Below are 25,502 nucleotides of genomic sequence, written 5' to 3' on the forward strand. Positions count from 1 at the left end.
ATAAGTCTAGGGGTCAGTGAGAAGTGGACAGCGCTCAGATGCCCTCCGTGTGCTACAGGTTTATACGTAAGCTGGAGAAAACAGTTTCCTAGCAGAGAAAATCGGACTAAGCGCTGATGAAAAAGACTGATGAGATACCACTGCCGTGTGAATGAGCCCTTTAGGTGCAGACAAGGGCATACAGTCCATTCTGTGACTGCAAGCAGAGATCTTGTAAACAGGTGAATTGATCTATTAGGTAGAATCGCTAGTAGTGGTGTGTGGGGGGAGGGGCATGCTATCTGGAGACCCCCACATATTGCAAATGGAGCGGCCCGCTTGCTCATCACATATGGAGAGGTCACTTATGACTGCAAACAACTGCTGCATCAGAACAGATTAAGCAAGCAGAGGCCACAGACACCGCGGGACAAAGGGGCGGAGCAATAACGGTGCCAGTGACAGCGGGTAGAACGCACAGACCCCATGCTGAGAGCAGGTGACCGTGTATAAGGGGCGCAGTGACATGATGCAGCGGGTGCTCCCGGGGTTCACACCTTTTCTCGCTGTGTTACTCAGCCGCCATCATCTCCTTCGAGGTGTGGCTGCTCCAGAAGTCGTCGGACACCAACAACGTCACCAAACAACCTAACAACGGCCCGCACCGATCATCCTGGTTCACAGGCAGTTTCTGTCATATCCCTGCATCTGGATGGTGAATACAATGCCAAAACAAGCAGTGAACACTGACAGGAAGAACAGCGAGAAGGACGGGGGGGATGTAACTTTATATAATGCAGCTTCAGATGCCATTCAGAGTCTGTGGAAAGTTGGGTGACGTTGTGGATCTCCCCTGCGTTGACTGGATCCTGCTATTTGCATTATGATGAATCCTAGGCCATGTGAGTTTTTAAATGGATGACTGGCTGGGCTGAGGCATGTACAATATGGGGGTGTCCGTCTGCTGCCGCCCCGGTATGAAGGTCACTTAATCGCAGGTGTTACCAGGAGCACGATGCAGGGTGACAGGCGGAGTAAAAGAAAATGAGACGATCCTGTGTAAAACCACGGCGGCTGAGTGCGAGCAGAGCGTGAAAATAAGAGCAATACACGAGAAAATCAGATATCACCAGATCCGCGGCTGCGCAGGACACCGTCGTCATGGTGATCCCAATAGTTCTAAGAGAGCCCCGCCCCTCTCTGACGATGGCTTTCACATAGGACACAAGATGTCAGTGACATCACAAGGACCACCAGCCTCCACTATTGGGGGACCCGTGAGGCTTTGCTGATTGGCTGCGGAGACATTATATAGTTATAATTACCGTATCCCTTTGTTCTGGGCAATGACGTGATATGAGATCTTGGACAGCGCAGAGATGACCTGCAAAAAAAAACCCAGACATGATGAGTGCGTCTGCAAATCCCTCCCCCATGTATCCATCTGTGCTGCTGAAGCCTCTGACCCCAGGGCCACCAGTCACCCACTCAGGGCGGCTGCAGTCCTATGCAAGTAAAGCCTCAGCAGTTCTGCAAGTTCAGTGTGCGGTCAGTGAGTGGAAACATTCCTCCAGCTTTCCCACATTTGTATGATATGAATTGTAGGGAAACATGGCAGACGTGTCTCAGGGGAGAAGCCATGCAGGTTGTCACCCAGATTCCAGAGGCTGAGCCTGCACGGACCCCTCACTGCTTCCATCAGTCATAAATTTAACTTTTATTTCTATTTCCATAGCGTAAACATATTCCGCAGCACTCTACATTTTAGAGGGGACTTATACCAATAATAGAGACATTACAGAAAAACACATAAATCAGATACCAGGAGGAATGAGGGTTCTGCTGCTCACAAGCTTACAATCTATGAGACTGATGTGTGGCAGGCAGGAGACAGCCCCCTTCATCTGTGCCAACACTATGGGAAGGACAAGCTGACCGAGAAACGCTCTGCAGCCCGACGGAGGGAGAGGCGGCGCAGCCCGACGGAGGGAGAGGCGGCGCAGCCCGACGGAGGGAGAGGCGGCGCAGCCCGACGGAGGGAGAGGCGGCGCAGCCCTGCAGCCCGACGGAGGGAGAGGCGGCGCAGCCCTGCAGCCCGACGGAGGGTGAGGCGGCGCAGCCCTGCATCCCGAATGAGGGAGAGGCGGCGCAGCCCTGCAGCCCGACGGAGGGAGAGGCGGCGCAGCCCTGCAGCCCGACGGAGGGAGAGGCGGCGCAGCCCTGCAGCCCGACGGAGGGAGAGGCGGCGCAGCCCTGCAGCCCGACGGAGGGAGAGGCGGCGCAGCCCTGCAGCCCGACGGAGGGAGAGGCGGCGCAGCCCGACGGAGGGAGAGGCGGCGCAGCCCTGCAGCCCGACGGAGGGAGAGGTGGCGCAGCCATGCAGCACGACAGAAGAGGCGATGCTCTGCAGCATTAACGATGTAGGAGGCGACGCTTTGCAGCACGATGGAGAGGGAGGCGCTGCTCTGCATCACGGCAGAGGGGGAGACGATGCTCTGCAGCACGACATGACATGGCAGCCATGTTTGGTCTAAATACAGTAGGAATCGTTTCTGCTGGTCTTGGGGCCTCATAAGCCGAACCCTTCCCGCTGGTGTAGGCTCCTTCCACTGAGATAAAAATGTCACATTCATTTTCAGTTCCAATACCCTCAGAGCTGAAATCCGCTGTCTTCTTACAACTTGCTTTGGTGAACTGTAGCGCAACTGCCCCCAATATTACAGAGCTCATTATGTGGGTGACTGTCCACATGCCTACAGACAGTTTCCAACCAGCAGAAGAGTGAATACAGATCTGGAGGTTCATTCTTCTGACCAGTAGCTGAAGGGTCTGTGTGATTAGGCTCATTTTGGTAACTGGCCCCTCATCTTCCAACAAGGCAGCAGTAATAATAAGCTCCTATATATCATGGTGGATCGTCACGGAGACATTGTTTACGGCGTTAGCACTATACACACAATCGTCCTCATGTGTCAGGACGTCCGCTGCCATCATGATCCCCTCCCCTATAAAGATCTCAGCACAATAAGGAGACAACATAAAAGGCAGCAACGCAGCGGGAAGTCACAGAGGAGGGACGTGGCAGCTGACCACAATGCAGGAGCAGACATGCATTATACATGAGGACACAGGAGGGAAGAACACACGATCCAACCCCTTATCTTTTCTCATATGCTTTTTTTGGAATGGGACGCTGTGTGTGTGTGTGTTGGGGGGGAGTTTTAATAGTCGGATAATGACGTACGACGTCTGATGTCATCGGTCATCAAAGGAGCCGGTCATGGAAACCGTCAGCAAGCTTGGAGGCAGACACCCGCCCTGAGACGAGCTCCTGTAGTGAATATCAGAGTGTAGTCAGGATCTGAAATTCAATAAATGAAAAAAAACCAAAGACAGTGATAGAGTGAAGTGTGAGGCGGCTGCACGGGTTGGGCAGAGAGGAGACGGATTTGGCAGCTGCCAGCGAGGAATGATATGAATATTGATTCCTGGTGGAGGGGGGGGTCAATAACACAATAACTCCATGGATTGAGATGGGAAGAGGGGAAGAACCCCCATAGTGAGAGGTGGCGTGGGCTGGAGCCCAGAGCTTTTCGGGGAGGGCCGTGGGGGGAAGCACAGTGTTGTTGGCAGGGGCCATGGGGAAGCACAGAGTCTTCGGCAAGAGCTGAGGCGGATGCACAGAACCATTAGCGGTGTCAGGGGGTAAGCGCAGAGCAGGCAGCGGGTGGCCAAGGGGAAAAGAAGAAATCCATCAGCGGGGTTCAGAAAAAGCACAGAGCAGTCGCTGGGTGCCAGGGGGAGGTAAGAGCCATTGGCTGTAGGGAGCAGAACCGTGAGCGGGGGCTGGCACACCAGTCATTCTAGGGACCACACATCCAGGATGGTGGATCTAGTGACTGTAAACGCCACCACAGACTTGGAACAGATGGAAGCAGCGCTCAGCCACAAGGCTCCCAGCAATGCCATGTATTACAGTTATAAAGTTACTGAGCAGACAGCTCGCCCTGCACATGGGGCGCTACACATGTACATACAGAGTTCCGCAAGTTTCGTGCAGGAATCTTCTGCGCGGTCGTTATAAATAAACTATGAGAATTTTCCCTAAAAGTTAAGCAGTGTCTTGTATCATCAGCGTCGTCTCCTCCTTCGTGCGGCCCATGCTTCCGGATATCCATGAAATATTCATTCCTACATCCATACTGGCTCCATGTGCGGCCGCTGAGATCAGCAACGCCCACCGCCGATCATTAAGAATTTGCTTACCTAAGAGAAATCAGCAGTCGAGTGAGAAGAATCACCAGATCTTCACTTACAGCACAAGTCCGATGGAATCGACAATTACCGTCTGAAACCAAGATGGCGGCGCCGTCATCCAGGACATTTGAGAAGAGCAAGTAACAAGAACCTGGCATCTGAATATATTGCTGTGCAACTGATGCTCCAAACAAGACACAACCACTGTGTGAGTAATGGCGGCTATACTGACCAGCATCCGGCTTTCCTGGAATTGGCGAGAGCGACAGACACATACTGGACCCCAGTCTACTGCACAGAAGACAGAGGTCAGGACCCAAGAAGCTGCACCACTGTAACACACAACAGCCAAATGGGAAATTCCGTAACACAAAAATATCCATGTTGTCCATACTTAATGTATCAAACTGTAAATATTATCCTCAAACATCTCTCCTTCCCCCTCTGGCAGCTGATGATAAAACCCTATTTTCCACAGAGGCTCTGTTCCTACCCTGAAAAGCAGTGATAAGAACCACAGACCTGGTTGTGGGGAGATTAAGTGTGCACTCGGCTCATTAGAAGGAGGTGACTGAGTATGTCCTCCAGCACTCGGCTCATTAGAAGGAGGTGACCGAGTATGTCCTCCAGCACTTGGCTCATTAGGGGGTGACCGAGTATGTCCTCCAGCACTCGTCTCATTAGAAGGAGGTGACCGAGTATGTCCTCCAGCACTCGGCTCATTAGAAGGAGGTGACCGAGTATGTCCTCCAGCACTCGGCTCATTAGAAGGAGGTGACCGAGCATGTCCTCCAGCACTCGGCTCATTAGAAGGAGGTGACCGAGCATGTCCTCCAGCACTCGGCTCATTAGAAGGAGGTGACCGAGCATGTCCTCCAGCACTCGGCTCATTAGAAGGAGGTGACCGAGTATGTCCTCCAGCACTCGTCTCATTAGAAGGAGGTGACCGAGCATGTCCTCCAGCACTCGGCTCATTAGAAGGAGGTGACCGAGCATGTCCTCCAGCACTCGGCTCATTAGAAGGAGGTGACCGAGCAGGTCATCCAGCACTCGGCTCATTAGAAGGAGGTGACCGAGTATGTCCTCCAGCACTCGGCTCATTAGAAGGAGGTGACCGAGCATGTCCTCCAGCACTCGTCTCATTAGAAGGAGGTGACCGAGCATGTCCTCCAGCACTCGGCTCATTAGAAGAAGGTGACCGAGTATGTCCTCCAGCACTCGTCTCATTAGAAGGAGGTGACCGAGTATGTCCTCCAGCACTCGGCTCATTAGAAGGAGGTGACCGAGCATGTCCTCCAGCACTCGGCTCATTACATAGTAACATAGTAACATAGTTAGTAAGGCCGAAAAAAGACATTTGTCCATCCAGTTCAGCCTATATTCCATTATAATAAATACCCAGATCTACGTCCTTCTACAGAACCTAATAATTGTATGATACAATATTGTTCTGCTCCAGGAAGACATCCAGGCCTCTCTTGAACCCCTCGACTGAGTTCGCCATCACCACCTCCTCAGGCAAGCAATTCCAGATTCTCACTGCCCTAACAGTAAAGAATCCTCTTCTATGTTGGTGGAAAAACCTTCTCTCCTCCAGACGCAAAGAATGCCCTCTTGTGCCCGTCACCTTCCTTGGTATAAACAGATCCTCAGCGAGATATTTGTATTGTCCCCTTATATACTTATACATGGTTATTAGATCGCCCCTCAGTCGTCTTTTTTCTAGACTAAATAATCCTAATTTCGCTAATCTATCTGGGTATTGTAGTTCTCCCATCCCCTTTATTAATTTTGTTGCCCTCCTTTGTACTCTCTCTAGTTCCATTATATCCTTCCTGAGCACCGGTGCCCAAAACTGGACACAGTACTCCATGTGCGGTCTAACTAGGGATTTGTACAGAGGCAGTATAATGCTCTCATCATGTGTATCCAGACCTCTTTTAATGCACCCCATGATCCTGTTTGCCTTGGCAGCTGCTGCCTGGCACTGGCTGCTCCAGGTAAGTTTATCATTAACTAGGATCCCCAAGTCCTTCTCCCTGTCAGATTTACCCAGTGGTTTCCCGTTCAGTGTGTAATGGTGATATTGATTCCCTCTTCCCATGTGTATAACCTTACATTTATCATTGTTAAACCTCATCTGCCACCTTTCAGCCCAAGTTTCCAACTTATCCAGATCCATCTGTAGCAGAATACTATCTTCTCTTGTATTAACTGCTTTACATAGTTTTGTATCATCTGCAAATATCGATATTTTACTGTGTAAACCTTCTACCAGATCATTAATGAATATGTTGAAGAGAACAGGTCCCAATACTGACCCCTGCGGTACCCCACTGGTCACAGCGACCCAGTTAGAGACTATACCATTTATAACCACCCTCTGCTTTCTATCACTAAGCCAGTTACTAACCCATTTACACACATTTTCCCCCAGACCAAGCATTCTCATTTTGTGTACCAACCTCTTGTGCGGCACGGTATCAAACGCTTTGGAAAAATCGAGATATACCACGTCCAATGACTCACCATGGTCCAGCCTATAGCTTACCTCTTCATAAAAAGAAGGAGGTGACCGAGCATGTCCTCCAGCACTCGGCTCATTAGAAGGAGGTGACCGAGCATGTCCTCCAGCACTCGGCTCATTAGAAGGAGGTGACCGAGCATGTCCTTCAGCACTCGGCTCATTAGAATGAGGTGACCGAGCATGTCCTTCAGCACTCGGCTCATTAGAATGAGGTGACCGAGCCTGTCCACTCGGCTCATTAGAAGGAGGTGACCGAGTATGTCCTCCAGCACTCGGCTCATTAGAAGGAGGTGACCGAGTATGTCCTCCAGCACTCGGCTCATTAGAAGGAGGTGACCGAGTATGTCCTCCAGCACTCGGCTCATTAGAAGGAGGTGACCGAGTATGTCCTCCAGCACTCGGCTCATTAGAAGGAGGTGACCGAGTATGTCCTCCAGCACTCGGCTCATTAGAAGGAGGTGACCGAGTATGTCCTCCAGCACTCGGCTCATTAGAAGGAGGTGACCGAGCATGTCCTCCAGCACTCGGCTCATTAGAAGGAGGTGACCGAGTATGTCCTCCAGCACTCGGCTCATTAGAAGGAGGTGACCGAGTATGTCCTCCAGCACTCGGCTCATTAGAAGGAGGTGACCGAGCATGTCCTTCAGCACTCGGCTCATTAGAAGGAGGTGACCGAGCCTGTGTGTCCAGAACGCTGCATCAGATGCAGAATAATGACAAGTTTGCAATCAGTATAAGATGAAAGGTTCTGGTCTGATCAGGCTACACATGGGAGCTCATGTGGACAAGTCACAGCTGGAAACCTCCAAAAGGCGAGAGAGGTGGATCCATTCTTTTCTCTCATTAGATTACATCCAAATCTGGTGACGTTTTTACATCAGTGATGGCCCTCCTCCGTGCTTTATACTGTGGCTCTGCTCCATTCCGACTGCAGCAAAGCTGGATTGTGTATGTCTGAAAAGCCCCCGACCACTGTACTTTACACTGCCACTTTGTTCATATTGCCTACTTTCTTCATACACTCCCATCAGTTATGTCACCAGACCCATTCATAGCGGCATCATATCACATTACAGAAAACATGAAGAAACACTGGGACTTGTAGTTCAACCACAGTCACATACTGTTGGAAGGGCAAAGCTCTAATACAGTACCATGGGGCACGCCACGATCACTACGGTTCACTTCTCTACAGACTTCGCATCATTACTGAAGGGGCGGTAACGAAGTGAACGATCAGCGGCGATCATTTCCTCTATTCTCTTTAAGGCGATGGGAAAATTACGGAAATTTTCAGGAAATTAAAACTGTTCTATTCACCTCAGCAGTGTAATTACAGGGGAGATGACGATGCGGGGGATGGAGTGAACACCATGCAGAATAACCAAGAGCAGCGCATTAGAAAATGACAGAGCAATGCGTATCCCCTCGTCTGATTGTGACTGGTGACAGCTACAAGAACAGTTAAAAACAATGGCGGCTGCAGAACGGGACCCCAAGACCTCAGTCTCTGCCCTCACCTGTGTGAGGAGTCATGGGAGGTTATATCTAAACGCTCAGAGCAGGTAGGTGAGGATGGCAGCAGTGCAGGATGGTGAAGAATACATTGTATTAATCTGAGCAGAGATACAAAACACCAGTACAGAGCTCGGAGGAGGATGTGGGGGAATAAGGACCCCAGAAAGTGATGACATCACACAAAAGAGGCAGCTGTGCCCTAACATCTCACTCGCTGGCACCTTACTCATGCACCAGGAGGCGCCGGCTAAACACCCCCTGATATACAATGGAAACACTGAGCGTTTCCATCCGGATCTGCTGGCGTTCGTCGCTCATCTGTCCGTTGTGATGAAGCACATGAAGTGCTCAGGACAGTAACAAAGGGGATATAGAGGATGCACAGGAGAGAGGATGCCGGCTGCCAAGAATAACGCTGATCCCCGAGCGAGGACAGGAAGGGGAAATCCAGAAATAACTCTCGTCTACGGGCTAACACCCCGGGGTGAGACACGGCACAGCACCCCACACACGTACAGAGAACAGCGAGGAGATACAGCACCTGAGGGGTTAAACCACCCGCAGAAAAGGAACAAGAACCAGGACGTAAGGTGCAGCCTCTGAAAGGGTTAACAGCCACCATTACTGGGTAAACCGGTGGTGTAAAAAAGTAAGTACCCCCTGTCACATGACCCAAGAAAAGGTCACCCCAGTAAGCGGGATCAGTGCTTACGAGTCAGCTGTGGGCTATCATGTGGACAGATCAATTCTCTCCTGTGACCTATACGGCGCTCTGAGCGAGGATGGTGACATTTAGCCACCACAGTACGTGGCCCCTGCAGGAGTACAGCGCTCCGCTCGCCTTCATCAGGTTCTGTATCATTCACTTGCTACGCTTGGGAGCTCAGTCAGGAGCTAATGATTGCGTCTAATGATATGTGAAAGTGACAAAACTGATCTCCCACCGACCAGATGATGTCTCAGGATGAGCCGACGGAGGAAGACGTGGGGAGCACTCAGATGTAGTTACTGAACGGCACATTCATCATTTCAGAGACATCACCACCATTAATACAATGACTTTAGAATTTTGGGCTTTTTCGCTTCACGGTGCTCGACGACACAAAGAAATAAAGGTTGTCAGGTGGGTGCGGACAGTGTTAAAGTCACCTGACGCCGCAACTCCGGGGATATCTCTCTGCAGAGACAGGAAAATGAGCTGCACTGCCAGACAGCAATCTGGATAATGACACTGCGTCAGCGTCCTCCGGGACTGTGAGCTCATAGCCGGGAGCGTCCATCATCTACAGGACTCCAGATGCCGGCTCCGCATATCAGACAACATGGATGCTGCATATGACATCATGATGTTCAGCGCGGCAACATGTCGAGGTGCAGACAAAAGGCAGCCCACCAAGAAGCAGGAGGGCGCGCACCAGGAAGCAGGAGGGCGCGCACCAGGAAGCAGGAGGGCGCGCACCAGAAAGCAGGAGGGCGCGCACCAGAAAGCAGGAGGGCGCGCACCAGAAAGCAGGAGGGCGCGCACCAGAAAGCAGGAGGGCGCGCACCAGAAAGGAGGAGGGCGCGCACCAGGAAGGAGGAGGGCGCGCACCAGGAAGGAGGAGGGCGCGCACCAGGAAGGAGGAGGGCGCGCACCAGGAAGGAGGAGGGCGCGCACCAGGAAGGAGGAGGGCGCGCACCAGGAAGGAGGAGGGCGCGCACCAGGAAGGAGGAGGGCGCGCACCAGGAAGGAGGAGGGCGCGCACCAGGAAGGAGGAGGGCGCGCACCAGGAAGGAGGAGGGCGCGCACCAGGAAGGAGGAGGGCGCGCACCAGGAAGGAGGAGGGCGCGCACCAGGAAGGAGGACACGCACCAGGTGGTGCACCAACAGGGGTCGCGAAGGAAGCAGCACATCAGGACAAGTTGCCATCTATCCGTACAGATTATGCAGATTTATGTGATGAGGGCTGGAAATTGGCACCTGCAGGAAGGCAGCAGAATATTGCCTTACTTTGCACTGACCGCCCGCCCCTCCATGCCACCCTGCTTGCCCTCAGCCATGTTAAAGCAAGCACTGGAGGGAGCAGCACCCACTCAGATTTGTCACACCCAAACACTTAGAGACAGAATTCAAGATGTTTCCTTGGAAACAAGCTGCACTGATCCTTGCCATGGGTCCTATCATCACCTGGGCTACAGAGAAGTTGCAAATTGGGATGTTAACCCCTTCATGCCTCTGAGAATTAATAGATAAGTGTGTGGGAGCCTGAAACCCCCTGTCCCCACTGTGAGCGACCAATGTAGCCTGTGATCCCAGTCTACTGTGCAGAGGTCACGGGGCAGCGGGTCCCAGTCTATCGCGCCGAGGTCACAGGGCCCGGGATCCCAGTCTATCGCGCCGAGGTCACAGGACCCGGGATCCCAGTCTATCGCGCCGAGGTCACAGGGCCCAGGATCCCAGTCTATTGCGCCGAGGTCACAGGGCCCGGGATCCCAGTCTATCGCGCCGAGGTCACAGGGCCCGGGATCCCAGTCTATCGCGCCGAGGTCACAGGGCCCGGGATCCCAGTCTATCGCGCCGAGGTCACAGGGCCCGGGATCCCAGTCTATCGTGCCGAGGTCACAGGGCCTGGGATCCCAGTCTATTGCACCGAGGTCACAGGGCCCGTGATCCCAGTCTATCGCGCCGAAGTCACAGGGCCAGGGATCCCAGACTACTGTGCCAAGGTCACAGGGCCCATGGACCCCTTCTCGCCTGGGAGATATCGCAGATAGGTGTGTGGGGGCTGACGCAGCATATCTCCAAGGTGAGGTGACATTCGGTCACTTGCTCTTTGTGTGCACTACTAGGGAGCACAAATGAAATGAAAATGTGTCCTGTTTGATAATCTCAGGGAGCCATAGTTGATGGGGGCTGTCATTCAGGAGATATGGTGGAGTTTATACTCATCATCTTGTGGAAGGGGAGGTGGACTTTAACCAGGCAGTGATGGAGTTAATAACCTGCATCCACCATACATGAGGGGGAGGTCAATGCCCCCTATAAAACAGAATGCGGCAGATCTGGGACATATGCTGTGTCATCAGCAGCTCGCTCATGTCAATGCCTCCACAGACCATTGCCCTTGAGGCTCATTGTGTGAAGCGCCCCCCACCCAATTTCCCCCTCCCTCGGACATACAGTAGCAGCAGCTGAGCCCCTTTATTCCCATTTGAGGCGACAAGTGTGGGAGTATGGAGACCACCAGCGACACGGCCCCTAGCCACCGCCATCTGAGAGAACAGGTCGAGCTATATTAAGTGTGGGTTCACACACAGATAAGGGTGGCTCGTTAGAGTGTGTCTTCAAGATGAAAAGCGAATTACCAATCTTGACAATCACTGACCATAAAGCAAAGTGAGAGCTACAGACAGAGGCCTCACTGCATTGTATCGGGGGTCCCACGTGTGGTCACGGCTTCTCCATACACTGTATCACATGTTAGAACGGATTCCCATCATTTATCAGTGATTACGCCAGTGGTGTGGACATGGAGGACGCCCCGAGGCAGAGGCTAGAATTGGAGGAAGCTTTGTGGTGGCTGTCTTGAATTTGAGGACTGCCCGCGGCAGAGGTCTAGACACGGAGGACACCACGCGGAGGCTAGGCTTGGAAGACATCCCGTAGTGGATGAGGATGCCCAGTGGCAGTGGTCCAGAGTTGGAAGATGCCACACAGGGCTTGTTTGGTCTTGGAGAACACCCCCAGCTGCAGTCCAGAGTTGGAAGATGCCACACAGGGCTTGTTTGGTCTTGGAGAACACCCCCAGCTGCAGTCCAGAGTTGGAAGATGCCACACAGGGCTTGTTTGGTCTTAGAGAACACCCCCAGCTGCAGTCCAGAGTTGGAGGATGCCCAGAAGCGATGTTTGGTTTTCCCCATCAATATATCAAATATTTTGCCATCTGAGGACACAGTCCGGTTGCTGCTTCCACGTGGTATTCTGGCTATCACCGGAGTGCCACCTATTTCTGTCTGTCTCATCAGCTGTGGAGACAATCGTCACATCTGTCTCTTTCGATTATGATCTGGGAGTCTTGCAGCCGGGAGGGAGATATCAACTGTGGAGTGAGAGAACTGCGCGAACGTCTGGGACTGCAGGGGACGCACTCACCACATTACCAGAGACTTTCAATCAGCATCGGACAGCTGGCATGCTCGCTGCAGCCATGAAGACCCAGAGCTGAAGCACCGTGAGAAAACGTATCCCGAGGACCCTTGAACATCCCTGGCACCCGCCACCCCCATGGCCATGTCTTCAGCCTCTCACACCTAATGGGGGTGCAGATAATATGGAAGTTATGGGCACATTTGCGATTAACCCTTTGTCAACATCTATCAGTCACCTCTCTTTGTACAGTGACCCTTTTTCCAGGGCATTATGGGAGAAGCCTGGGGCAAGGCCTCTATTGAGCAGATACTTCCATTCCCTCAGTGATAATGAAAGAGCGCAGTGTTCGGGGCAAATGACCGGGATGGGAAGACTCATCCCCGGGTCCACAAAAGAACAAGGAGGGGGTGGTGAAGGGGGCATTCAACTTCTCTTCAGATCTCCATTCACATCCTATAATGCTACTGGTTTATAATAAAGGATCGGTGGACATATGCTCGACATGTGCATATCAGGACACGAGCGACACGTTTCGATCCTACACGGATCTTTATGTTTTTATATTGGCTTAATAAAGTTGGAATTTGGATTTTACTATTTGGAGCTGGAACGATTTTTTCTTTTCTTCATGAGATGACCGCGTGGATCAGCGTTGGGTTCCGTGCTCCTGCGGTGGCTACTTGGTGAGCTGGCTTTTTTTTTTTCTTCTTTGCTATAATAAAGGATCACAGAGATCTCTGTATAAAGAGCTGTGAAATCTGCAGTGAGATCCACTTTAGTACAGGTCAAGAGCAAGTATCATTAGTGGAGACAGTGAGGCAACGGGGTCTGTGTCGCTGCGGTGCGGATGGGATTACTGACTTCACTCCATGTAGCCAACAAAGACTTTACTCATTAAACTGTTTGCAAATGGCTAAGATGAGAATTGGTTATTGAGACAACGCAGTGCTGCCACCCCCACCACATGGAACAATCTGCAATTTACCACACTCCTCCTGGAGCCATACAGTGGAACGGTCTGATCATTATACAGCAGACAGTGATATCCCACCATCTTATTGACAACATTGACCAATCTAGCGCTCCCTGTTATCAGCCATTAGTGTAGGCATGCTGCACTATACGGACAGAGCAGGCACACTGGTAAGCGGCAGATGCAGGCGGATCCTCCATTGTCAGCAGTCACTATGAACAGGACGAGAACCCCACCACTCAGGTGTTATGTGACCGTGCTCATTTCCTGTCATCTCGGCACAACGAGACATGTAATATTACAGAGCTGTTATTATCAGTGAGATAATGGGGCAGCGCCTGATAAATGCTGGCTGCATTGAGAAGATAATGAGCAGCCATGGTGACAGGATCAGAAGATAAAAACTGAATACCCCCTAAATAACACTGCGCCCAACCGTCACACCACGACTGGGCCCCCCGAATAACCGTGAATGACTGCCATCCCATGACTGAGCTCCCTGAATAACACAGAACTCAACAGTCACCCCATGACTGCCTCCCCACCCCCCAAATAACAGTGTCCAACACTCACCCCATTACTGGGCCCACCGAATACAGACCCGCACGGCGGCGCAATTAATAAACAAAAAAGCAGTATGCGACATGAGACCCCCGACCTCACAATGTGCAAGCAAGCCCATCTTCAACATGCACCTGATGCAACATTGAGGCTTCGCACATTGTCATGGAATATCCCAGAGACCCCGCTAGTCACAACTACACGTGATCCAGGCGAAGACAGAACAGCGCTGCACCCCCCTATAATGTAATACTTATCTGGATGACTTCCCCCATCATACAACCACAAAGGCAGCAGCACCTGGGGGCAGGATGAGCCTCATGGAGTGAAAGAATTAACATTAAAGGTCATGAAGATCCTGCTGGAATCTTCCTAAGGCCTGACGAGGATCAGCGAAAGCAGGAGAGGTCATCATAGACACCCCTTCCGCCACACAGAGGTCCACAGGCGAGACAATATGGCGACAAACATGTCACATCCCATTGCAGTCTAGATCAAAAACCTAAGAAAGTACATCTTTTTTTTTCTACTTAAAATTCACTGTCAATTTTAGATGGCAAAAGATCAAAACCTCCGGCTACATCGACTGCGGGAAATCCTGACATCATTAGAACCTCTTGCCGCAGGAAATACTGACGTTACCAGACTCAGCGCCTGAAGCATCTGCGGGAAATCCTCACATCACCAGAACCTCCACCTGCAGCAACCACGAGAAATCCTGATGTCACCAAAATCATCGCCTGCAGCAACTTTGTGACATTCTGATGTCACAACAACCTCCACCTGAAAAGTCCATGGGAAATCCTGCCGTCACCAGGACCTCCACCTGTAGCTACCAATGGAAATCATGACGTCACCAGAACGTTTGCCTGAAGCAACCAAGGGAAATCATGACGTCACCAGAACCTTTGCCTGAAGCAACCATGGGAAATCCTGCCGTCACCAGAACCTCCGTCTGAAGCAACCAAGGGAAATCATAACATCCCCAGAACCTCCGTCTGAAGCAACCAAGGGAAATCCTGCCGTCACCAGAACCTCCACCTGAAGCAACCAAGGGAAATCCTGCCGTCACCAGAGCCTCCGCCTGAAGCAACCAAGGGAAATCATGACATCCCCAGAACTCTGACTGAAGCAACCAAGGGAAATCCTGCCGTCACCAGAACCTCCACCTGAAGCAACCAAGGGAAATCCTGCCGTCACCAGAGCCTCCGCCTGAAGCAACCAAGGGAAATCATGACATCACCAGAACCTCTGACTGAAAAGTCAGCATGAAATCCTGTGGTCTCTAAAAGTAGTGGTTCTGGTGATGTCAGGATTTCTTGCTATAATGCGACATTGCAACTGATAAAACGCAAGCAGAAGGAGGGCTATATAAAAGATGATTCAGGAGGGTAGGGCTTGATATTTTCAGGACTTATCTATAAGTTTAACACCTAACCTTCCTCAACCTCCAGCGCATATTCCTGATAATTGCCGCTCCAAACCATCATACTCTTCAATCTCACAGTTCTTAGCTCACGTTTTCCTTTGCACTATTGGGGCCAAGACCACTGCACGAGACCACCCACAACAACCAGATCACCAGAGGATGAAAGACCAGATAAAAAGGAAAGATTCCCACACTATGAGGTGAATTATATGCCGCACAAGCCTGCACACAGCCCCCCATATACCACACCATGCCGTACACGACCCCCCTATATATCGCATGAAGCCATACACAGGCCTCCTATATACCGCACATGGTCCTCCTTATAGACCACACACGGCCCCCTTATATACCGCACAAGCCCCCACACGGCCTCCCCTATATACCCCATGATCCCCCATACAGACCCCTATATACAGCGCGAGCCCCCTCATGCTCGCCTCGCTCCCGTTCCCCCGACTCTGCCTCTGCTCCCGTCTCGGGTGCACTGACTCTCACATACTGATTGGTGGAAGAAAGGGCAGGTGGCCTCTCCTCCACCAATGTATTCACTGCGGTCTGCATCCAGAGGATGTGGACAGCGGTGGCGGATGGTCGGCGCCCGGGGAAGGGCTCTGTGCGGCCCGTGGTCCAGTGCTTCAGCCCTACGGCTGTCTCAGTCCGCGGGTCGCACTTTGCCCAGGTTCTGTATTGCAGCTGAGAGGTCTGGAAAGAGTTTTAGCCTCTAGATATAAACGATTAATGCTTCCAGTCACTGAAAGCAGGCTGAGATGGGAAAAAATTGTGTCTGAAAGTCGCAGAACTTGCTATTGCGATGATAAAGCTTCGATAAAAGAACACAAAAAAAAACAAATTAGACATGAAAGGGTTAACATCGGTGTATGTGTATGTGTGTGTGTGTGTACCTGGATGTCAGTGAGGGGGTGTATATACATGGCATAGGTCCCCATAGTAGGCTCAAGCACCGCAGACATTCTCCAATTAACCCCCTAATCATCAGAGCACAGGATCGGACAGGCGGCAGCAGTCACTCACCTTCCCAAAGTCCCGGACATCGAAGAGATCAAAGGGGTCAAAGAGGTCGCAGTTCCGTAATCCAAACTTATCGTGACAAACCTTCAGAAATGTGCGGATGTTCTTCAGACAAAGGAACTGTGGGAGAAGAAGACAGAGGTTAGGGGACTACAACACCCAACAGAGACAATAGCCCCCTCCCCCACATCAGGAAACATAACTAATACTCTATCTACAGCATTGAGTCTGAAGGCCAGCAGAGGGCCGGCTCACAGGCCGCGACGGCCAGCAGAGGGCCGGCACACAGGCCGCGACGGCCAGCAGAGGGCCGGCACACAGGCCGCGAAGGCCAGCAGAGGGCCGGCACACAGGCCAGCAGAGGGCCGGCACACAGGCCGCGAAGGCCAGCAGAGGGCCGGCACGCAGGCCGCGACGGCCAGCAGAGGGCCGGCACGCAGGCCGCGACGGCCAGCAGAGGGCCAGCACACCGGCCGCAAAGGCCAGCAGAGGGCCGGCACACAGGCCGCGACGGCCAGCAGAGGGCCGGCACGCAGGCCGCGACGGCCAGCAGAGGGCCAGCACACCGGCCGCAAAGGCCAGCAGAGGGTCGGCACACAGGCCGCGAAGGCCAGCAGAGGGCCGGCACACAGGCCGCGAAGGCCAGCAGAGGGCCGGCACACAGGCCGCGACGGCCAGCAGAGGGCCGGCACACCGGCCGCAAAGGCCAGCAGAGGGTCGGCACACAGGCCGCGAAGGCCAGCAGAGGGTCGGCACACAGGCCGCGATGGCCAGCAGAGGGCCGGCACACAGGCAGCAAAGGCCAGCAGAGGGTCGGCACACAGGCCGCGATGGCCAGCAGAGGGCCGGCACACAGGCAGCGAAGGCCAGCAGAGGGCCGGCACACAGGCAGCAAAGGCCAGCAGAGGGTCGGCACACAGGCCGCGACGGCCAGCAGAGGGCCGGCACACAGGCAGCGAAGGCCAGCAGAGGGTCGGCACACAGGCAGCGATGGCCAGCAGAGGGCCGGCACACAGGCAGCGAAGGCCAGCAGAGGGTCGGCACACAGGCTGCGATGGCCAGCACACAGGCAACTGATGACCAACACTCATTGTGTACAGCACAGAATACAACAGCCAGCAGAGCCCGGCACGGAGACACCAACATCCAGCATGGGCTTTCATCGGTTACCATTGCCACCATCATTCCTGTGTCACTGGAACAGAAATCCCACAACGTAACAGTGCGCCTGATCCAGCCTGACACCTGTCGGGGCAGTGATTATCACGGGGTGCAGCTCATGAGTAATGTGTGGGGGTCCAGAGGTGGAGGAGCATGCTGCAGGACATTAGGTGGCTGAGTGCCTGTGGGAGAGGCTATAAACCTGCCATATTGCTGTTAAATCTGGCACCTCCTAGCTATAGCTTTACCATCCACCATAAGACCTGAAGTCAGTGCTGCACTGCTGGGAGTAGCTGTCTCCCCAGAGTTGTAACCAGCTGAGTGTCCATCTATTGGTGAGCATTTACGAGCAGCTTGGACTGCACGGGGTTAAATTTACAGGAATTGAAGATTTCCTCAAGGTCTAAAGATGAAAATGCAAATGATGGTGGAGATTTGGGGGGAAGGGGGGGTGCACATATAAGCAATGTGCGTGGCCAGCTGACCAGCGAGGGAGGGGCACGTTCCCACAGAACATGTGTTAGCCTCAGAACTGCCTTCCATGAATAATTCAGTGGATGACCAGCAGGTAACCTCAAATTATCTAATTGGAGTGGAGACGCAGGGAGCGGAACCAGTGTCGAGGGCAACAAATGCCAGGGTTCAAACACTCGGCACCAAACTGATCCCATCAGGACCGAGGACAATGGAATCTTCACATTGCAGGCGGTGGCTCGCTACAATGTGTCAGTACAGTCTGGAGAGCTGGAGAAGAGGGCAACAAAGCCTCCGCTCTGAGAGGCATCATGTTAGCACAGGTTATCAGCAAGCAGAGAATATTTAAAGCCAGGCTACATGGTGACACATGGGCACAGTAAGCATGCTGCACTCCCATCAGAGCAATGGCCTTCGCCCCTCGTCAATATCCCTGGAAGCACTCTGCCTCATTCATTATTCACCGATACAAAGTGTGGTACAGGACAAAGCGCTGCCCCTCCGTGTAACAGCTGAGGATCTGCTGCAGTAGTACCTAGTCTGGACTCCTGCACTGATACACTGCAGCAAGCCCTCAGCGGTCACAAGTGGACATACTCAGATGTAACTAATGTTTGCATTCACCTACAGGAAGCAGAGATCCTGAAAAAGATGCATTACAGAGAAACAAGCGAAAGGTTCAAAGGTCACTGAGCAGGAGTGATGTCAGAGGCACCGTGGAGGTCACATCTCACAATATCAGGCTGATTTACATACACGGAAAAGGAAAATTCCCAGAAATATGAAGCACACGATAGGAGGCGGGTCACAGGTCACCAAGGTCAGGCAGGACCTCAAAAGGAACCAGAATGAAAAACTGACTCCCAAATGTCCCATAGTGCCGAGCCAATCTCCTGTCGCTGGAATGAAAGTGCAGGTCGCCGTCCTTATTACAGCCCAAGAACTACAACTCCCAGCAAAGCACAGATAAGAGTCTGGCAGGCGCTGTGACCGATGAATTATTCATTCCCACCCGCACAGACTTATTATAAGTGGATTACAGATCTGACAGTTTACAGCTGTTCTGCCCTGAGAGGTGCTGCAGAATAAAATCTGGAGAGACAGCGGGCTGACAGCAAACACGTGCACCAGCCACCCAGAGACTCCCTACACATAGGCCTCAGTGGAAGGAGCCGCAGAATAATGACCACAGTTCTATCCACAGAGTGCTCTGCTAGCTCAGGGTGTATATGGCTCCATTTCGGGTGCTCGTCCTCTGATAAATCCAATCAAGATAAATTAAGACAAATATAAAAATCGATGTCGCTGTTGAGAGGGGAGAACGACTGAGGAACACAGGGAAAGCAACATGTGGGGCGCAGATACACCTAAATAAAAAGAACGCAGCTCTGGAAATCTAACTTCTGTACTCTCCGGATTTCTCATTCTTCATAGACTCGTCCTGATCACTGGAGGAGCCTAATCCTCCTCCTGCAGGCACAACTCCTATCATCCCTTACAGTCCACTATCCCACATTTTAGGCTGTGTTCACACATTGCGGTTTCTTCGCGGTTTTTCCCAATAAAAACGCTATAAAACCGCATACCCTCTCCTAGTGTATCCTCACCCACCCCCTGCAGACTGTGAGCCCTCGCGGGCAGGGTCCTCCCTCCTTATGTACTCGTGTGCCTTGTTATCTGCTCATGTTTAATGTATTTGTCTATATTTGCCCCGTATTCACATGTAAAGCGCCATGGAATAAATGGCGCTATAAAAATGTATAATAATAAATAATACAATAAGCATCCCATCATTTAGAATGAATTCCGCATGTTTTGTGCACATGATGCGTTTTTTTTCCGTGCAAAAAACGCATCGCGGCAAAAAACGCAGCATGTTCATTAATTTTCCGGTTTTTTTTTTGCGGATTTCCCACTCCAAAATGCATTGGGAAGTGTCCGGAAAAAACCGCGGCAAAAACGCGTCAAAATCGTGGCAAAAACGCATGCGGTTTTCTTGCGGATTTCTTGCAGAAAATGTCCGGAATTCTCAGGAATTTTCTGCAAGAAATCCTGAACGTGTGCACATAGCCTTATAGTTACATAGGTTGAAAAAAGACCTGCAATGTTATTTGTATCGAGGAAATCATCCGTATTTTCTTTAACCCCTTCATGACCTTTGGGATTTTCTGTGTTTTTTTTTTTCGCTCCCCTCATTCCCAGAGCCATAACTTTTTTATTTTTTCCTTCAATATGGTCATGTGAGGGCTTATTCTTTGCGGGACAAGTTGTACTTTTGAATGACATCATTGGTTTTACCATGACGTGTACTAGAAAATGGGAAAAAAAGTTCCAAGTGCGGTGAAATTGCAAAAAAAAAGTGCAATCCCATGGGGGGTTTTTGTTTGGCTTTTTTGCTAGGTTCACTAAATGCTAAAGCTGACCTGCCATTGTGATTCTCCAGGTCATTACGAGTTCATAGACACCAAACATGTCTAGGTTGTTTTTTATCTAAGTGGTGAAAAAAAAATTTCCAAACTTTGCTAAAAAAAAAAAAAAAAAAAGCGCCATTTTCCGATACCCGTAGCATCTCCATTTTTCGTTATCTGGGGTTGGGTGAGGGCTTATTCTTTGCGTGCCAAACTGAAGTTTTTAGTGATACCATTTTGGTGCAGATACGTTCTTTTGATCGCCCGTTATTGCATTTTAATGCAATGTCGCAGCGACCCAAAAAAAAAATGTAATTTTGGCTTTTTGAATTATTTTCTCACTACGCCATTTAGTGATCAGGTTAGTCTTTGTTTTATTGATAGATCGGGCGATTCTGAATGCGGCGATACCAAATATGTGTAGGTTTGATTTTTTTTATTGTTTTATTTTGAATGGGGCGAAAGGGGGGTGAATTTTCTTTTTTATTTATTTCATATTTTTTTAATCTTTTTTTTTTTTTACTTTTGCCATGCTTCAATAGCCTCCATTGGAGGCTAGAAGCTGGCACAACTCGATCGCCTCTGCTACATAGCAGCGATCATCAGATCGCTGCTATGCAGCTGAATTGCAGGCTTGCTGTGAGTGTCGACCACAGGGTGGCGCTCACAGCAAACAAGCATCAGTTAACACAGAGGTCTCAAGGACCTCTATGGTTACTATCCTGACTCATCGCTGACCCCCGATCATGTGACGGGGTCGGCAATGAGCGCATTTCCGGCCGCGTGGCCGGAAGCGGTAGTTAAATGCCGCTGTCAGCGTATAACTAGTTAATAGCGGCCGGTGGATCACGATTCCACTCACTGCCATTGTGCGCACATGTCAGCTGTACAAAACAGCTGACATGACGCGGCTTTGATGTGGGCTCAGCGCCGGAGTCCACATCAAAGCAGGGGATCTGACCTCGGACGTACTATCCCGTCCGAGGTCAGAAAGGGGTTAAAAGCTGTTTGTCAGCCATTACTACCTCTTGTGGTCTGCATTCCAGTCTGACTGCTCTAACCGTAAAGAACCCTTTCTTATATAGCTGCTAATATCTATCCCGCAGTTGTGAGAGCAGGACAGGATTTACGGTTTACATTCACTGAAAGCAAGCAGAGATGTAGAAAGCCATGCTAGAAAGTTACAAAAGTAATATTTTGGGGAAGTTAATAACATTTTCCATCTGCAAGTGGCAATAGCAGCCGTACAGACACCCCGGCCTCCTGCTGCAGAACCAATGAAAGACATTTTTAATCTTTTTGTCCTTGAATTAATTCACAACAAAATCTGGGGGAAAAAAATTAGCGAGCGCGGAAACTAGGAGGACTCTAATCCGCTAATCTCCAGCGCGGCGCAGGGGGTGCATTAACTGCCGAGTACGAGATTAGCCCCACTGTATCCACAAGGTCTGGCTAATGAGTGGGGAGCAATGCATTATGGGAAGGACAGGATCATTATAAACCTGTTATTCTCACAGTGCGGGGGGCTGAATATAACAAGATAAACAACAAGCCCCACTTACTGAGCTGGACAATATCTATATATGCAGACTGCAGCACAGAGGATTTCAGAAGCGCAGGGTGCAGACCAAACTTAAGAAAATAACAGATATATGTTGTAAATGGGCAGATTTCCCAGCAGCAGCAGCAGAGGATTTTAGGAGAGGAGTGTGCTGATTATGCCAGGCGATATAGATATTTAGTGGAACAAGAGGAGTGTCCAAAAGCACAGAGTAATTCAGGGGAGAATTGCGCTGAATTTCCGGCGGCTCTCGGTGACCTTCGCGACGCGCTTCTCACTCATCAGATCAGGAAATATGAGGAAAATCGCAGCAGAGACAAACTGTGAACTTTGCCCAGGAGATGACTGACACCAGAGGAATCTTCCCTGTAACCAGTCGAGCAGGAAAAGCTTTTAAAAAAAAAAAAAGAAAAGAAAAACACGAGCATGAGGCAGCGGCCTCCATGACAGGAGACCTTTACCCTGCGCCACAAAAGGTGATCTCTGTCCCTTGCCGATAGGACGCAGTGAAGTCAGGACAAGGGACGTCGCACGCATACACGGCCGATATTACCATACTCCAGAACGTCTTGAAAGAAATGTGAGATTAACCCTGCGGGGGAACCATGGGGACATATAGACCCCAGCGCTTAAGAAATTGAAATATTTCTAAAACTGGTCAATCTTCGACACTGACCTTCTACGTATTTTCAAGTAACATATTTCTGCTTATGTCGATGATATTTTGAATTTGTTTTTCAATTTTGTTTTTGTTTGTTTGGTGCTATGTTTGTCCTCGATCGAAGGACAAAAAGACGAGATTTGTTTGCAATGACTGCAAGAAATTCATTTGCGAAGAACACGGCGTTATGACGTGCAGTGAATGCAAGGGCTAAATCTATTGCCAGATCATTCGTTGTCATTATGTTTTTACTAAAATCCACACAGTATTGACTTTGAATACTTTCAGTTATTCGTAAAGCATTTTGGTATAAATTTAAGTTTGTGTTTGATGACGACAAATAAATCACTTCAAAGATACGTTTGATTTCATAACTGTGTTCTGAAATGTTGACAGAATAAAACTTGATTACTCTGAACAGCCATCATGTTGATTTTAATGAAATATGACAATTTTGAGCCTGGGGTCATGGTTCCACAGCAGGGTTAAGCCCCCAGCCATATGCAAAAAAAAAAAAAAAAAAGCGATAAATCCTGAACCATTTCTACAGATGATAATCTGCCATCTTGGCACAATTACCCATGTGTGAGGAGATAAGTGGCACACTGCAAGCGCTTGTCAACAGGACAGCGGTGCACGCTCCCAATAAGAAATCCCGGGAATTCCAGGCAGCTGAGAGGATATTTGGGACAACTCCGCCCGTTGATTCTCCGCTTCCTGGATGGCGGGGTTTTCGGGAAGGCCTACACAGCAGACTTGGCCGGGATCCACGTTTCCTGGCTGACTGCCCAAAGCTGCAGTCCTCAGAAGACTGTCACCCGGCTTCCGACACCATCAGTAACGCCACGGAGCAGTGCCGGTTGCTTGGAAACAATGGCAGAGCTGCGGAAGTGGAACAGAAACATTCCTGACCCAACCGATGGGATAAAAGGCATGACTAACTGCACACGGATAGGAGCCAAGATGGCCTCTGACAACTGCTGCAGGGGCAGTAATAGTAATGATTATGGTTGTCAGCCAGCTGTCCTGCACATAGATAAGAGGACTACTGACATACTGACAATTGGTGTTAAACTGGAGAAAAACTTGTGGATGATCTCTGTGCCGCTGTTAAAAGCTCAGTCATACAACTCTGAAATAGAGATGATGGTTTATGTTACTCAACGCGTTTCAAAGTCGCAAGGACTTCTTCAGGAGTAGCTATCCACTTCTTCAGGAGTAGCTATCCACTAAAAAAATACATATACATACACACATACATACACTCTCAGAAAAATAAAGAGATCACAAACAACAGAATATAGCTCCAAGTACATCAAACTTCCGTGGAATCAAACTGTCCACTTAGAAAGCAACACTGTTTGACAATCAATTTCGAATGCAAATGGAATAGACAACAGATGGAAATTATTGGCAATTATCAAGATACACTCAATAAGGTTACGTTCAGACTAGCGTTGTGCTAGTGTGCGTCGGGTGACGCAGCGGCGACGCACGCGTCATGCGCCCCTATGTTTAACATGGGGGACGCATGCGTTTTTGTTTGTTGCGTTTTGCGACAAATGCGTCTTTTTTGCCGCAAGCGTCGGACCAAGAAAACGCAACAAGTTGCATTTTTCTTGCGTCCGATTTTCGGCAAAAAACGACGCACGCGTCGCAAAACGCAGCGTTTTTACGTGCGTTTTGCCGCGTTTTTGCGTGCGTTGTGTCGCCGACGCAGCGGCGCACAACGCTAGTCTGAACGTAGCCTAAAGGAGTGGTTCTGCAGGTGGGGACCACAGACCACATCTCAGTACCAATGCTTTCTGGCTGATGTCACTTTTGAATGTTGGTTGTGCTTTCACACTCGTGGTAGCATGAGACGGACTCTACAACCCACCTGGTGCTACCAGAAGACAGGCCAGCACACCAGGAGACATGGAGGGGGTTGTAGGAGGACAACAACCCAGCAGCAGGACCACTACCTCAGCCTTTGTGCAAGGAGGAACAGGAGGAGCACTGCCAGAGCCCTGCAAAATGACCTCCAGCAGGCCACAAATGTGCATGTGTCTGCACAAACGGTTAGAAACCGACTCCATGAGGATGGTCTGAGTGCCCAACGTCCACAGATGGGGGTTGTGCTCACAGCCCAACACCATGCAGGATGCTTGGCATTTGCCACAGAACACCAGGATTGGCAAATTCGGCACTGGCTCCCTGTGCTCTTCACAGATTAAAGCAGGTTCACACTGAGCACATGTAACATACGTAACAGAGTCTGGAGACGCTGTGGAGAGCAATCTGCTGCCTGCAACATCCTTCAGTATGACCGGTTTGGCAGTGGGTCAGTAATGGTGTGGGGTGGCATGTCTTTGGAGGACTGCACAGCCCTCCATGTGCTCGCCAGAGGTTGCCTGACTGCCATTCGGTACCGACATGAGATCCTCAGACCCCTTGTGAGACCATATGCTGGTGCGGTTGGCCCTGGGTTCCTCCTAATGCAGGAAAATGCCAGATCTTATGTGGCTGAAGTGTGTCAGCAGTTCCTGCAAGATGAAGGCATTGAAGCTATGGACTGGCCTGCCCGTTCCCCAGACCTGAATCCGATTGAACACATCTGGGACATCATGTCTCGCACCATTTAACAACGTCATATTGCACCACAGACTGTCCAGGAGTTGGCGGATGCTTTAGTCCAGGTCTGGGAGGAGATAATAATAATAATAATAATAATTTTTTTATTTATATAGCGCCAACATATTCCGCAGCACTTTACAATTAAGTGGGGACATGTACAGACAATAAATTCAGTACACGTTAAGACAATTTAAACAGTGACATTAGGGGTGAGGT

General features: G+C 50.6%; 1 protein-coding gene across 5 annotated transcripts in view; it reads right to left on the minus strand.

The window, feature by feature from the left end:
• Positions 1-25,502, minus strand: part of VAV2 (vav guanine nucleotide exchange factor 2) — a 97,313-nt gene that overhangs the window by 62,629 nt on the left and 9,182 nt on the right. For all 5 annotated transcript variants that reach the window (XM_069747437.1, XM_069747439.1, XM_069747438.1 and 2 more), the window contains exons 2-3: positions 16,409-16,525; positions 1,305-1,363 (exon numbers count right to left, since the gene is read on the minus strand). In XM_069747437.1, coding sequence (XP_069603538.1) covers positions 1,305-1,363; positions 16,409-16,525 — 176 coding nt within the window. The remainder of the gene's footprint in view (positions 1-1,304; positions 1,364-16,408; positions 16,526-25,502) is intronic.

The sequence above is a fragment of the Ranitomeya imitator genome, chromosome 2, assembly GCF_032444005.1.
Source record: "Ranitomeya imitator isolate aRanImi1 chromosome 2, aRanImi1.pri, whole genome shotgun sequence".
In the NCBI taxonomy this organism is placed as follows: Eukaryota; Metazoa; Chordata; class Amphibia; order Anura; family Dendrobatidae; genus Ranitomeya; species Ranitomeya imitator.